Raw genomic sequence first — 15820 nt, forward strand, 5'->3', positions numbered from 1 at the left:
CTTTAACTGTATAATATTAAGCAATATGCTACTGAGAACCGTGATTAAATAAAAATGAATAATATCTATAATCGTGCTGAAAACAGGATTATGAAGAATTTTTATTATTTATAATAGAAGTTACCAGCACGAACTGTGGAACTGTCAAGAGTCAACTGATTAATTATGAGAGTGAGAGCTGGATCTTTATATAGGGCACAGACCTTTACCTTTTACAAAGGTCCATGATAATATAGATTATAAATCTAGTAATAAATTACTAATTAGCAGTATGCTCTAACCCTCTAGGAGCAGCAATAAGCATACATAATATATATTAACATATTATCTATGGCAATAAGGCGAACGTAATGGAATGTGGATTACACATAGATATATAAAAACTTTTTATGTATCTGTGGGATTACATGATCAGCTGATCAATAGAAAAGTTAAAAAATGTTAAAAAAAAAAAATGTTAAAATGTTTAAATGTTTGTTTAGAACATGGTTTTGCGCACGATTTAAGTATATTTTTCAAAGCACAATATGTGAAGATATTAGATAATATATTATCTACTGACTACTCGTTCTACTCTGTGATAAGTTTTACACAGGACGTAAAAATTTTTTACTAAAAAACGTAAAACCTAAGAACATAGAAAAAAAAATAGAATTAGTATAAAACGTAAAAAGTTTATAGTGTTTATACATTGTGCAGTACTGCAGTGTGACCACGGAAAATCAAACATATGATGGTGGGCGGAGTCAAGAAAGGACAACGCCATTTTGTCGATCCGTGTTGCGACTTGAGCAGCTACACTCAATAGGCGTGAAGAGCGGGAGAAGGGAATTGACTTAGAACTTACGAGTTTTTTTGTCGCATAGCGCAGATCTATTCGCAATTTATAATTTGTAAGTTTTAACTTTCAACGATTTTTTCTGTTTTCGTCAGCGGCGTCAGTGTCTATTAACGAATCAATTTAATTTCTTTGTTATTTTTGTTTACACGGTTCATCGTCTATGTTCCGTCTGGTGACTTGGGTCGTTTACGTGATGATCTGAAAGTTGGTCGATTAATATTTTCATTGTTTTTGATTTTTTATTTCGTCTGAAAAGTGACTGAAAACGGACGATCAAACAACGATTATCATTTAATATGGAAAGTTTATGCAACTACGTCAGTGACGACGACAACAGTTCGAGTCCTCGAAGAGAAGTCGCTGTAAGTTCATTTTGCATTTATAATCTACCACCCGGTCACTTTCATTGTTTCATAAATCATGACGTCGAGTGTTTTAATATTATTAATAAGATATATGTTCTCATGTACTTATTTCATGGTCATATTATATATTTACTTACACAGATACATAGGTTATAATTAATTAGGTTTATATAATTGCGACTTAAACGGCGATTTACATAATATAGGTACGTGTTTAAGATAATCGTTTTATCAATCAACAGCTAATTGCGTATTTGCGTCTTTATTACGAAAATTTTTTTATTTTGAGTAGGTATTTAAAATAATATTGATTACCTATTCTACTTGTATATTATTTACAACTAGGGAAGTAGGTATTATTAATATTTTGAGAAATAAAAAACTAAATCAATAAATAGATAACTAACCAATTTAAATTTATCTATATATACCTAAAAAATTTATATCACGCCTTCTATTAAATATTTTTAGACTAAACTTACCAGAGCTAATGGAATGGAAGCAGATGCAAATTATGAACAAGTTACCATGGATATGAGTGAGGTATGGATAAGTACAACATTAATCTATTATGATTAATGTTAGCTAAGGACATTTAATTACTTTTAAGTTCATTAGGTAGATGCATTTCTATATCATAACATTTAAATTATTATTTATACTTAACCTTTAACATTATAAAGAATATTTTTTAGATTATAAGTGTGTATGATTTGTCATTTAAATCAGTTATTTCTGGACAGAATTTGAAAAATATAATATTTTATGGTGTCTATTGATTTAATTATATTTTCTCTATATTATATATATTTGTTTACATGGTTCAGAATAATAACAAATGGCATAGACTATTTTCTTATTTTAAGTATTTTTTACTACATCCATAAAACATTTAAATTGTTTTATTTTTTAACATACACAACTTTATTCAAAGTTAATAGTACTTAGAAGTACTTCTCTACTGTTAATTATTATAAAAGTTTTAAACTTTAATTTTCTCATTATAGTAATAAAACTTTTTAGACATTAGTATAGTGGTACTAATAATGTATCTTTTCATTTTTCTGGTGATAATGTTGTTTTGGCTCACGAAGATTAACTAAGTAATTTAAAGATTTTTAGTTACATATCTTAATTTCGTACTTTTTAATTCCATTAAATCCTCATTATGATATTTTTGTTTTCATTCTGAAGATTTTATTAAAGAAACCAGCCATTCAGTATGATTACACAAGTCGTCCTGGTTAAATTCATATTACCAAAATTGAAGGTGGGTAAAACATATTTTGAAGTAGGCTATACAAAATAATAAAAAAAAAAAATAAGTAAGCTAATTAATGTACCTAATTCAATTCTAAAAAAAAGTAAATTCCGGTTAAAACCAATATTAACACGAAATTGTTCTGAAATTATATATAAAATAGTCCACGAGTAGTCAATCGACTGTGGGAGAGTCTCTTGCCACTGATTGTTTGCGCCGCTTGAAGAGGAATATTGAATGCGGCTGAATTATCAATACTGTACATTCACATTGGTGAGTAATAACAAAAACAATCAGGTAAACCCTTTCCCGCTAGACGTCATTCTCTGTGAGCTGTGGCCTTGAAGAAGGTATATTTTTTATTTATCATTAACTGTTAGGTCTTAATTATTAATTTAAAATACCGATATTGACAATCTTCTTACTTTTTTTTGACATTCATATTTTTAATTATTAAATTATATTTGATAATATCTCATCAATTATATTATATTTACATATTTAAACATAATAATTGACTGATAATAAAACAAATATGTTTAATATGATAAAAAATATTAGTTTATTTTTTATCTATTAATTAATTTAGTTCTATATTTTCAGCAGGAATCAAACCATAGTTCAACCAAATCACCTCCACTTAAAAGTCAAACTTCACCTTCTAGTTCAGCATCATCTCCTACTTCTGTATCGCAGACTTCAAGATCACGTTATTCCAGCAAACATAGAAACCATAGTGATACAAAAGATAGTAGTTCTGATGAAGATAAAAGAAGTCATATTCGTCATAGAAGGTATAGTTTTTTTTTTTACGCATAATTTATTTTAATCCAATGTGTTATTGTTATTATATTATATATGTGTATGTGTATAAATTAGAAATAAATCAAGAGATCGTCACAGTAAAAAGCACTCTCGTCGGTCAAGAAGTCGCAGTTGTGGTAGAAAACGATCTCGACGATCTCGTAGTCATAGTCATAGTAAAAAACGATCACGTCGATCACGCAGCCGTAGTGAAAGGTACTAAGTGTATCATATTATTATAAATAATTAAATATTTGTTAAGAGTTTAGAACATTTAGTATTTACTTTTATTTTTTTGTTTTTGATAAAGGAATAGCAATAGTAGGAGATCCAGCCCACATTATAGACATGAAACAAAGAATCACAATAAACACAGTCGGTCTAAAAGTAAAGAAAAATATACATCGTCACACAATTATTTCTTAGAAAAGAAGGCTAATAATAAACGGCAAAGTAATAAATTATTTTTTAGATTTATTGTATTTAAAAAAAAATTTAGATAACGAAAGTTCAATTTTTTTTATTAATGATTATTATTTAGTTTTAGATAAATTGGGGATTGAATTAAAAGTTCCAGCAGTTGGGAATTCTGTACTGCCTTCAACTACAACAGTCACCCCTCAACTGTTACTCCAAAAATCTATGGAAGCACAAGTTGAAAAAGTGAAAGTACAAACTGGAATAGAGTTACCATCTTATTACAATCCAGTAGCTGTAAATCCCAACAAATATGCTGAACAGATTCAAAAACGCAAACTGTTATGGGGAAATAAACAAAACAATGAAGTTGTTAAACAAATTGAAGAAGCTAAACCATCTGTAATAGCTAACAACAAGACTGCAACCATTTGGCAGTCCACAAAATTTGGGGATCAGGATGGCAAAGTTACTGCCAAATTCAAAAGACTAATGGGCATCAAAGATAATGGGATAGGTAATTTATTTTTACAAACTAGATTTTTTTTTTTTTTTTTTTTTAACAAGCAATTTTTATAATATAGGTGGTGATAATCAAACATCTCAACAAGGACAATCAAAAGATATTATTAAAAAACAAGAAGAAATGTTTAACTCAATGGAAAGTCAATATGAAGTTGCTCGCATGGCAACACATACTCATCGAGGGCTGGGTCTTGGATTCGGTACATTTCAACAGCGGTAGATCTTATCATTATAAATTTATATAAATATTGTACATTGAAACCACACTATTAGTATTTAATTTTAGGTTTCTTAATCTGAAATCTTTTGTATATTTTACACTTATAATTTATGTTTTATTTAAATACATAACATATTTTTTGTTGTTGACATTATATTAGCCTTAAAATTCATTATAGTTCCATATGAGACCATTTAGTTGTTTCATTTAGTTCATTGCTATAAAAGTGTTTCTTGATTAACAGTGCTACATTCTTTGCACCAATACAACTCATTTCCATGGCACTTGCTGCCCACTCTATGGCATTAATGTGGTAAAGCCGATCAGCTATGTGAAAACTCTGTGATTCGGTTGGAACTTTATAATGAGGATATGCCAACCAATCTACAACTTTAACATCACTAACATTTTCAAATAAATGGTCTATCTGATTGTTAGATAGTGGATGTTGAGAAAATATTTTCCAAACATTTAAACTTCCGGTTTCATTGACTCCTTCAACATTACTGATTGAATTGAAAAACTCATTTTCATTGTTTGATATAATAGTAATTGGTAACAAATCATCAGAAATAGATGAAAATTGTGTTCTTTTCATCTCACCAACAACCAATGTACTTACTGTTTGGTGGTATTTACCGACTTTATTTAATGCTAATGGCATGTTTGAAAAAGTGATTGGTACTTTCTGATTTTCTGCAAGAGGTGCAGCAAACACAACATAATCGTAAGTTGCCTTTTTTTTAAAATTAGTTAATAGTGTATATGAATCATTGTTTTTAGTTATTTGGACCACATATTCCGGTACCAAATGTGCTTTGGATTTTTCAAGTAGTTTTTCTACAACTCTTTTATTACCTCCTTTTACTGACCATAATGATCCATCCATTCCTGCCATAGAAACTGATCCTGTATTAAAATTATAAACATTAGCATATCGCAAGATAATATTATGTCTTATATTTTTATTTTAAAATTAAAGATCTTGTACTGTTATAATACCAAAAATAAAACATACCCTATATTATATCCTATAATAGTTAACAATATATTTAAAATTAATCATTTTTATCACAGTAGATTATATTTATATTATCTACCGTGATTTTTATAATCATTTGTTGATGAATTAAAAATTAAATTAAATAATTTTTTTTTTTTTTAGAAATATATTTTATCAAATTGTTTATACAAATAATTTAAATAAGGTAAATTAATCTGTATAAGCAATTAAAAATTAGCCAGCTTACAAATTCTTACCAACAAATTCATGAACATTGGTATTTTGTCCATAATTTACTCTAAGGGATGCCTGTACAAGTTCAGTGATTAAAGACTCAGAAAAATGTTCCTCTTTCAAGTATGCATCCCTCACTGAAATATTAAGATAATTGACAAATGAAGGATCCATTGCTGTTAGTAAGTCATATGTTGAATCATAACTTAGACCCTTGGTCTGTAGTTCATAAATTCTAAAAACAAAACAGTTTTTTTTTAAAAAAAATTGTGGTTTTTAATAGAGCTAACTTTTTTAACCTTTCAAACTTGTCAAGCATGCTATTAATAAATTCCTGCAAACGTTTAATGCTGTAACCATATCGCCATAAAATATTCATCAAATTTATATAATAGTTGTCATTCTCTATAAAATCAAAATCTTTTCCATTGTGTAAACCAAGTCGTTCATTTTTAAATACTGACTTACGTTTTTGAAGTCCTAATTTGAATAAAATTAGTTGCAGTTTAAACTAAAAAAAAATTTGTTGAACAACTTACCTAAGTAACTTACAAAATCAGACATATATTTGTTTCTTTGGTGAATGACTGATCCACCAGTCTCATATTCATTTCCATCGCTCATAATTACTGTGGCTAATCTTCCACCAACCTTATTGCCCTCATATATATCTAAATTAACTAAATCCTTAAATATTTCTTTTAAAAAATATGCACAAGATGTTCCACCTATGCCACCACCGATTATTGCTGTAAAATAAAAATTATAACTATTTAAGTTGAGTAGTCAACTTTAAATTCAATAAAAACCTACCAATATTCAAATCTGATTGGTCTGTAGATTTTAATAGAAGTAATAACCATATTACCGTTTCCAATAAGTATTTCATTTTATTTGCTTGGACCGAATAGAATAGCTACTTGAATTCATGGAACAATATTAAATGAATGAATTAATAACAATTATATTTTTTTAAACAGCAAAAATACGAATTAACATTAGTTAATAATTCACTAACTAACATATATATATTCTATTAATTAATAATATTTACATTTTATATAATAATTAAAGTAGAGTTGATTTTGTTTGTTGAGTTTCAGTATTGATCAATAAATGTATAATCGAGTCGGAATTTCGAAATTCAAAGTTTGAAATGTATTAAACGATTATACACTATTCAGTATACTTTGTAAATTTATGAGCTAACTGCTAACTGCTAAGCATTTTCCAATTAAAATTGATATTGATAACAACTATGATAATAATTGTGATAACAACTCAACTTATCACTATGGTAATCACATACGCAAGGTGGATAATATTTACCATAGAGTAATAATATGATATAATACATATGATATATTATATTATATACATTTTTATTTTTTAATATATAAATAATACATATAATATTATAGTCCGTATCCACCACGATTTAAGATATTACTTAATACTATCTTAAATCGTTGTATTTACTAAGGTCTATGGATATACAGTGTGTCCCGTTTTATATGTAGCACTTTTTTTTATAAATCTAAATATCTCAGCTCAATGGCCTTAGATTGAAAAACGGTTCGCTGTGGTAGATTGGTAGACAAGTGGTATCAAAGTGCACATTTTGGGAAAATTTCAAATTCTTAACTCCTTTGGTTTGCGCATGCGCAATACAACTTAACTTTTTTTTATTAGCGACCCTTATTTTTGACATAAAATATGGGTACCTACCTAAAATTTACCGAGTTACAGCCTTACAGGCTAACAGATTTTTGAAAATTGAAAATAATTCAATTTTTCAAAAAACATGGTACACTTGTATTCAATGGATTTTTTTAATGAATAGGTACATGAAAAAATACACGAATACATGATACATACATACATAATAATAAAACAATAAATAAATTACCTACTTTGTATAATCTAATTTTTATTTAAGTTAAGTTGTTTATCTAATAAAATTTTCAAAATTGCCCCCGTTATTTTCTAAACATCTAAACCTAACCTATGAGAACTGAACTTCATAACTTCATAATTAATATGCAAAAGTCCGATAAATAAAATATTAGGTAAATACAGAAAATAATTTTTAATGTAGGTAATTAACAGAAAATTTATTGAAACAATGTTATTAAGAAAATTAAATCATATTAGCTGTAATTTGAATGGATAGCTACATAATAAATTAATATAATTAATAATAACTTTTAATAATTACATCACTTTTTAATTAAAATGTATTGAACAGTATTTCATTTCAAATAATAATATCAGAAAACAATGACTTTTTAAACTAAAGTATAAAAATATTACTCCAGGTTTTGTGTAGATAAAATAAGTACCTAATATCTGTTGTAATGGGCGCCCATTGGGGGGAGGGGGGGCAAGATAGGGCACTTGCCCCCACCTAGACAAAAAATATTAAAAACTTGTAGCTCAATAAATATTACTATAATATTATTATAATCTTTATTACCTAACATTTGAAAAAATTTATTTTGACCCCTCCTACATATTACCTATGGGCGCCATGTCTGTCGTATAAATTCCCAAAATATTTACTTATCCATCAGGTATTTACACGGGCTACGGTTTATGTATATTGTATAGGTATATATATATAATAAAATATATTGTATAATATTGCCAATGGATTAATTCACTGCGGTTTTAATATTAGTCGACTCATTTTTCAGTATACCTAGTAATAATATTTGTATTATTGTTCCGAAATTTAGATTAGTAAATAATTATAGCAAAATAACTCATAAGTAGGGACTTGACAATAAAAATATAATTTGTTTAAAACATGAACAAGTAGATACAGTCATAATAATGCACTATAACCTATAGGGTATAAGCTAATTATTAGGTATATAGGTACACGACCTATCTCTAACTAAAATCAACACAAATTATAATGTTCATAATTGTTTAGTGGAAACTTATAAATCGAACTTTTTAATATAACTAATAATTATACATAGTTCAAACCTCAAAATCAATTTGAACACATGCACATTATTGACCTTTAAAACTAAATTGTTATAGCTTATTTATAGAGTTAGATGCACGTTATATTATACATTTACTATTTATTATTATTTTTATTTTTTTTCTTATGTAAATGATTGTTGTATGATTCTTAATCAATATATTTTATATTATTGTATCATATTTATTAACAGTGCTTGAAAATTAAAATTAAAATATTTAAGAAGAAAATGCTACCAAAAGAAATATTCAACCAGGAGAATTATATTCTTGACATCAGAACAATTATTACGATTCGATCAAAAAGAAAAAGGTCATCATATTTTAAACAGTTAAAGCCTATAATCGTAGCCTTAAAATTATTCGGAGTAATGCCATTTACTACACATGCAAGCGGTATAGTAAAAAAAACGAAATTATTTATTTATTACAGTTAAATAAAATTGATGGACATCTATAAGTAACAATATCTTTAGGTATTATTGTAATAAATTAAAATGTATAAGAATACTGTTTAAAATAGTATAAACAAGTACATAATTACCCAGGTATTAAACCTTTCATTATTTTTATTAATTAGAAAATAGAAATATATTATTACTTATAGATGTTCAGATGTTCTAAAGATTAATTATGCGATGATAACAATATAAACCATGGTTAATAATATTATATGTAAATCATCATTCTTAAAAATATAAGCAAGAGGGTACCACTCGGCTGTATATTAGATGTCGAATGGGTCACTATTATAGATATTATACAGTAGAACTCCGATTATCCGGACTAATTAATGTCAAGGGTGGTCCGGATAAGCAAATATCGGGATTATTGACATATGACACATCAAAGGTTAAATAATTTTATGTATGCATTTATTATTAATATGTGTGTAATATAATTTAAAATTCATAACCATAAACAAATAATTTTATTAAAATATTTAACTGAAACAAAATAAGCTTTAATTATAATATGTGACATATTTTAAAACTAAAAAAGCCGACTTTTAATTTTTTTTCTCGTCTGGTTGATTGGCATTCGGATAATCGGAGTTCTACAGACTGTACATCATTTTATACAAAAAACGACTATGAGCGGAAATGGTTTGTCGCTTTATATCACTTATTAATATAGTAATAATACATTTCATGATTTGTTTTTTAAAAATAATTAAAATAATTAATTTTATCATTAGTATTACGGTAAATTGGTTTGATTGTTTCCGAAAAATTGCATTTACCTATTATATATTTTTAATACATTTACAATATGGTAATACAAATATACATAGTACATTAGTACATACTAATATACTATCATAATATTATATTACTCTCAATCATTGTTATTACTTATTAGTTTTTGAACTTACCATAAAACAATATTAAAAAGTTTTATATGGTAAAAAATATCTTAAAATTAATAATATACATTAAAGCAGGGGTCGGCAACCTTTTTGGTGTCAGGGGCCAAAAAATTAAAAAAAAAATTTTCACGGACCATAACCTTTATTTATTCACAGTCTATCAACTATATAACATAAAATACATAATGTGGTATTTCATATTTTTATACTAATATAAATTGTAATCGCGGGCCGCATGCGGCCCGTGGGCCGCGGGTTGCCGACCCCTGCATTAAAGTTTTATGGTTTAGGTCATAAGTTACAAAATAGGTAATTATTTTAATAATAATATATTTTATTTGCGTAAAGATTTCCATTTTTCGATTATAAAAAAAAGTACTGGGAATTTTAATTTTAACCTCTCTATAAAGTACAGATTAGATCCAATTGGTAAACGGACATTTTGTACTATCTATTTGCATACCGCGGCCACTTTGTATGGTATAAATTTAGAAGAAATATATTTTACCAGATAAGATAAAATTAAATTACTTAAAACTTTTGATCGTGAATAATGATAGTGATCACAATCAGTATGAGACATAAGTTTGGTGACACACTGACACAGTATACTCTATTACTCTGTTCAAAATAAGAAACGTAATCGACTGCCGACTACTATAAATACGTATAAGATAGTGGTTACTATATACAGTCGGCTTACAGATATTGACCTCGGTAGAGATAGACAAACGGGTGTTGTCTGACCGCCGCCAACTACGTTTCTTATTTTGAACAGAGTATAGAACATAACCATTAATTTATACACTCTAAAACACACTATGAACTGGAATATGAACCAAAACCCAATATAAAATAATAACATCTTTAGAGTTTTTGCCAGTTGAACCAAATACCTAATGAAATAGTTGATATGTATTTTACTCAAGGTATATTTCCATTAATATCTTATTTTGATTCAACATAATATTATATTAGTGGAAAGAATGGTATACTTAGATTCCCTCTTCAAATTTGGAATGCCAGACATCAAACAATTAATAATTCAAATAGGAAAAATAATTTTAGTGAAGAATGGAACAGTTTATTCAATAAATTAGTTGGATCGTTTATTAATCCAAGTTTCTAGAGTGTTTTGCGATACCTGCAATTTGACGAATGTGCTAGTAATTTAAACAAAAATGTAAGAAAGAAAGACCAAAATGCACAAAAAAAGCAACTCACGAAGCCTGTACACAGCATGAAAATAAAATAATAATAAATACATATAATTACTTGAAATAATTTTCTATATATAGTAAGTATACTATAATATACTTACTTTTAGTTTTTAAATATATATATTATATTATGACTTATATAATTTATTGGCAGTGAATATTTAAAAAATGCACGAAGCCTGTACATAGCACAAATTATTATTATAGATATTATTATTATTTATGTCTGTTAACTACCTGTATTTTGTAATAACAAATTATATAATATGTATACATTTTTTTCTACTTGAAATTGTATGAGCTGTCCGCCATATTGACTATTGTTACTTGATACCTAAAATAGCACAAACTATCCGCGGTTTAAGTTTTTTCTGGGTGACCGTACAAAATGTCTTACAACCGATCCAATTTTCTATCCAAAACCATCCTCAAAGTTGAAAATTGAAGCCGTTAAGGAATATTTATTGTGTCCACACGACCACACACACACACACGAAAAAAAAATCACATATCTTTATAAAATCAATATAATTTCATTGTTTCTCTTAAAATCTATAATTAGGTAATTGAATAATAAATATAAGTAGCCTGTATGTAATTTTATTGACTGATGTTGAATATGGTTCTAATTTCTAATATTTATTTATCTTATTAAATAATACCTATGTATAGTTATTATAGCTACAGTATTGATTATACCTACTCTGTATCTATACATATGAAATTATAGGTTATTTTTTTTACAGGGCCAGTGTTTACATTGATCTCCTGGATTATGTTATACAGTTTATCAATTTTTGTATGCTTAAATATTTTGTTATTTTATAAATTATACGGGGATTACAAATATTTTGTCAAATCGGATACAGTTGTTTTTAATTTACTTCATAGAGTTACTGGATCTTCGATAGGACTTATTTCCTTTTTACTTCCCATTTTTTGGACCGATATGAAAAATATACCTGAATATTGGAATCGATGGAACATTTTTCAAGTTTGTATACAATATTGTTAAAAAAGAATCAAATATCAATAATTATTTTTCAGGACAAATTTGAATTGTGCATGCGAAAACCTCTTCAATTGAATATAACCAAACTAGTATGGGTTGTGACAATATTGCCAACCGCTCTCATGGCATTTAATATATTAACAAGTTTAATATTTGTTAAAGAGTGGAAATTAAATAACTCCATATTATTTATTATCATATTTGGCATCATAAACTTAACAACTGGATATTTTTATATCAACTGCCACATATTCAGAAATATCAGTAAAGACATAAATCAGCGTATTATGGTTAGAACTTAATAAATAATATAGTAATATAGTCTAACTTGAGAATTTATAATTATTAATACTTACTATTAATAAGTAAACTAAAATCATTCACAACAGGACAATATAGAACAAACGTTTATCTGTGGTATCCATCGCTCTATAAAATTAGTAAATTATATAAAATATTGACTTATGCCTTATACATATGATTGTAAATATTAATTTAGGCTTCAAATAGAAAATTAAAATATTATTGGTAAATAAATAATTGTGGACTCTTACGGTTTAACGATTATACGAGTATATACTTATTAGCCTATGCCCTATAGCAGAGGTGGCCAAACTATTTTTGGTCACGATCTACTAAAATATACTTCACCTTTGAGGATCGATTTCCATAGAAAATTTTTTTTATTATTGAATAACTATAATTAATAAAGAAACATGTATGGCACGTGGCCCTAAAATAAATTTTAACATGATCGACTTTGAAATTGTCCGCGATCGAATGTTTGGCCGCTCCTGCCCTATAGGCTATAGATAAATTTAAAATACCTAATTTAAATTTTAAGTACCTTTTTTCAGCTTGACAAGTGATTAAACTCTAATTTTAACATAAAACATATCATATAATAGTTCTAATTACAAAATAAAGGTTGTTTTATATACATCGCTCGTTAGGTATATAAGTAATTTGAGTATCTATTGACCACGAAAGGAGTATATAAAATATATTAAGTCAGCTCATCTGAATATCGTTGAAAGAGTCGTTATATTTTGATAAGTTTTTTTTTTAATTAAAAAAGTTAATAATACTTATAATTTGTCTACACTAGATATAATAATTATTTATAAACCAAAATATAGGATAGTACGATTTGATTGAAGGGATTTAAATAAAAATATTAATACTACTTATTTCAAATTATACATATTTATTTGTCTAGGAAGAATGCAAGGTTTAATTTTTAAGAGGGTTTCAGGATTATCAACAATCAAACCGATTATAATAATTAAATATATTGTTTTGAACAGGAATTAATAGTAACTAAGGGATCGTCAACCAGGTTTAGAGAGCATGCAGAACTTTGGTGTTATATGTCACATCTTATAACAGATTTCGGGATCGTTCATGGCGGAATTTATTGTTCTATTGCAATTGTCATATATATATCCAGTACAACATTATGGTTTTATTTTACCATGACACTTATAAGCCCTGAGAACTACCTGGTTTCCGTTATAGTTGTGCCACTTGTGTTTACAAATTCTTTACTTATGGTGTATAGTGAAGCGTCGTACATAGCTCTTTCAGAGGTGCCTATATTTAACCTAAAATATTGGTTAATTAACAATTCCAAAACTTAATTTTAATAAACTTACCAATTTAAAATTATTCTAAAATATTTTTCAGGTAGGAAAAAAATTACAGTGGAAAATCCTGAATTCAACCATGAGTGGTCTTGTGGAACAAACACAGAGAGAAGTAAGTCGAGCTCGTGCAGTTATTTTTAAAGTGTATAGCTCATTATAACTTTTTATTTTATTTAAAAAATATATATTCCTTAATAATCAAGGTAATCAGAAATTTTGATAATATGTGAAAATAAAATACGTGACAGTGAATTGATTGATGGAAGAAGTTACTCATCAGTAGTGAAACTATTTCTATTTGTTTGTTTGTTGTTTTATTATTACTATTATTTATTGATTTGTATAAGTCTCTAAAATATTTTCAATTTAGGTATTTTGGAGAATTACGATGAATTATGTTGATGAATAAGTCATGGATTAAAGTTTTAGTGTGAGATCTAAATACAAAGAGAAGCGTGAAACCTCTTAAAGAAATATTTTGTTTTTTTCTGGACAGTTTTTAGATGTAAATTTGTTTGAATGGTATTGTTAGATATGTATGGTGAAGAAATTTTTATCATTTTTGGATAATATTTTATAATAACTGTAATTTTTCAGATTGTAGACTTGGAATTTCTTCATACCTATACCTAATTGAAGGCCATAGGACAGATTGGTATTAGAGGAGTATTTTTACATTAGTAGCTTTATATCTAAATTCTAAGTTATAGTGTGTTTATTAATGCAATGAGTAGCGTTTTAAGTACATGTAGCTGGGAGTTAAATGGTTCTCTTTTAGTTTTAATACGGTGAATACAGCTAGGTGTGCAGTCGAGCGTTAATCTGAGGTATTTTATAGTTAGGGACGAAGGGGTTTGGTTATCATAGAGTTACAGGCAAGTTATAAGTATTAAACTTTTTTGGTGGTAAATGTTTAATGTGAATCTATTTAGTTTCTTTGATATTGAAGTTTTAACCGTCAATTTTTCTATACTAGTCCTCCATTAGAGAAAGATCCGAAAAAGGTTTTGTATAGGTTTATATAGTTTCAATTAATATTCAAATAATTAATTTACAAAAAGAATCAAATAAACTACGTCACTAAATATAAATCAGTAAATTGTCAATAGTGCGGAACTATATAATAAATAATAATTCCCACAAAATATATGTAATATTTGATTAATTATAAAATTACTTATAATTTATTTCAGATACAAGATTTTTTAGAAATGATCCAACTTTGTAGACCGAATATTACTTTTGGTGGTTTTTGTGATGTTAATAGAGAACTTTTTATTAACGTAAGTTCCTTTATACGCAAGTATTTGTTTTTTACATTTACTAAATTATAATAAGTATAGGTAATAATAATATAACATAATATGTATTTGAGTATATTATAAAGTGGAAAATTTAATTGATTAAATTAATATATATTTATATTTTTTAGTTTATACTTGCTGTATTTTTTAACTTAGTTGTTGCATTTCAATCTCAAATAATTCCAAAACAATATACAACATCAGTTAGCTGAACAATTTCCGTTAAGGTAAAACTATTGAAAAATCATAAATAATATTGTGTGAAATAGTTATATTTAATACTTATTGGTATAATTTAGTATTAGATAACTTTACTTAGTATTTTATCTAAGAGTTATAAGTTATTCATATTTATAGGTAGTTATTTTAATATTATAGATACAATATATACCTAATATGATGTATTTTGTTAAAAGGTTTGCAAAACGAAGCTTTAATTTATTTACATTTTTTGCTTAAGATTTATTATACGTATTTTATTATTGTAGTCTGAATACAAGTATATGTAAATGTTTAAATTTATTATACTAAAACCAATCGTCTAATTATTTATTTAAAATAATGTATGTAATATAATAAATATGGTATTTCATAATAAATATTAT

General features: G+C 26.7%; 3 protein-coding genes across 11 annotated transcripts; 2 read left to right on the plus strand and 1 right to left on the minus strand.

Annotated features, from left to right (window-relative positions):
- Positions 1–765: 765 nt before the first annotated feature.
- Positions 766–4587, plus strand: LOC114127140 (arginine/serine-rich coiled-coil protein 2). Of its 5 annotated transcripts, none has more exons than XM_027991285.2 (8): positions 766–893; positions 1098–1203; positions 1678–1749; positions 3071–3261; positions 3347–3487; positions 3582–3724; positions 3813–4205; positions 4273–4587. In XM_027991285.2, exons 2-8 carry the CDS (start codon positions 1138–1140, stop codon positions 4431–4433), a joined length of 1167 nt encoding a protein of 388 aa, XP_027847086.1. In that variant the 5' UTR covers positions 766–893; positions 1098–1137; the 3' UTR covers positions 4434–4587. The 5 variants fall into 5 exon arrangements, with proteins under 5 accessions (XP_027847086.1, XP_027847102.1, XP_027847095.1 ...); XM_027991301.2 differs by adding an exon at positions 2401–2476 and having other exon boundaries at positions 800–1203; positions 3074–3261; XM_027991308.2 differs by lacking the exons at positions 766–893; positions 1098–1203 and adding exons at positions 2401–2476; positions 2631–2740.
- On the minus strand, positions 4435–6885 carry LOC114127115 (prenylcysteine oxidase 1-like). 2 transcript variants are annotated; one of them, XM_027991256.2, is made up of 6 exons: positions 6725–6885; positions 6484–6586; positions 6210–6419; positions 5970–6150; positions 5694–5905; positions 4435–5342 (listed from the first exon to the last, which is right to left on the minus strand). In XM_027991256.2, the coding sequence occupies exons 2-6, from the start codon at positions 6557–6559 to the stop codon at positions 4606–4608; spliced, it is 1416 nt and encodes a 471-aa protein (XP_027847057.1). In that variant the 5' UTR covers positions 6560–6586; positions 6725–6885; the 3' UTR covers positions 4435–4605. The 2 variants fall into 2 exon arrangements, with proteins under 2 accessions (XP_027847057.1, XP_027847064.1); XM_027991263.2 differs by having other exon boundaries at positions 6484–6589; positions 6725–6881.
- LOC114127132 (gustatory and odorant receptor 22) lies at positions 5712–15752 on the plus strand. Of its 4 annotated transcripts, none has more exons than XM_027991274.2 (8): positions 5712–5852; positions 8859–9060; positions 12000–12247; positions 12301–12555; positions 13573–13854; positions 13952–14023; positions 15105–15194; positions 15344–15748. In XM_027991274.2, exons 1-8 carry the CDS (start codon positions 5832–5834, stop codon positions 15425–15427), a joined length of 1254 nt encoding a protein of 417 aa, XP_027847075.2. In that variant the 5' UTR covers positions 5712–5831; the 3' UTR covers positions 15428–15748. The 4 variants fall into 4 exon arrangements, with proteins under 4 accessions (XP_027847075.2, XP_050058056.1, XP_050058055.1 ...); XM_050202099.1 differs by lacking the exon at positions 5712–5852 and adding an exon at positions 6849–6967 and having other exon boundaries at positions 15372–15752; XM_050202098.1 differs by lacking the exon at positions 5712–5852 and adding an exon at positions 6849–6967 and having other exon boundaries at positions 15344–15749.
- Positions 15753–15820: the final 68 nt, after the last annotated feature.

This window comes from Aphis gossypii, chromosome 2, assembly GCF_020184175.1.
Source record: "Aphis gossypii isolate Hap1 chromosome 2, ASM2018417v2, whole genome shotgun sequence".
NCBI classification, from domain to species: domain Eukaryota; kingdom Metazoa; phylum Arthropoda; class Insecta; order Hemiptera; family Aphididae; genus Aphis; species Aphis gossypii.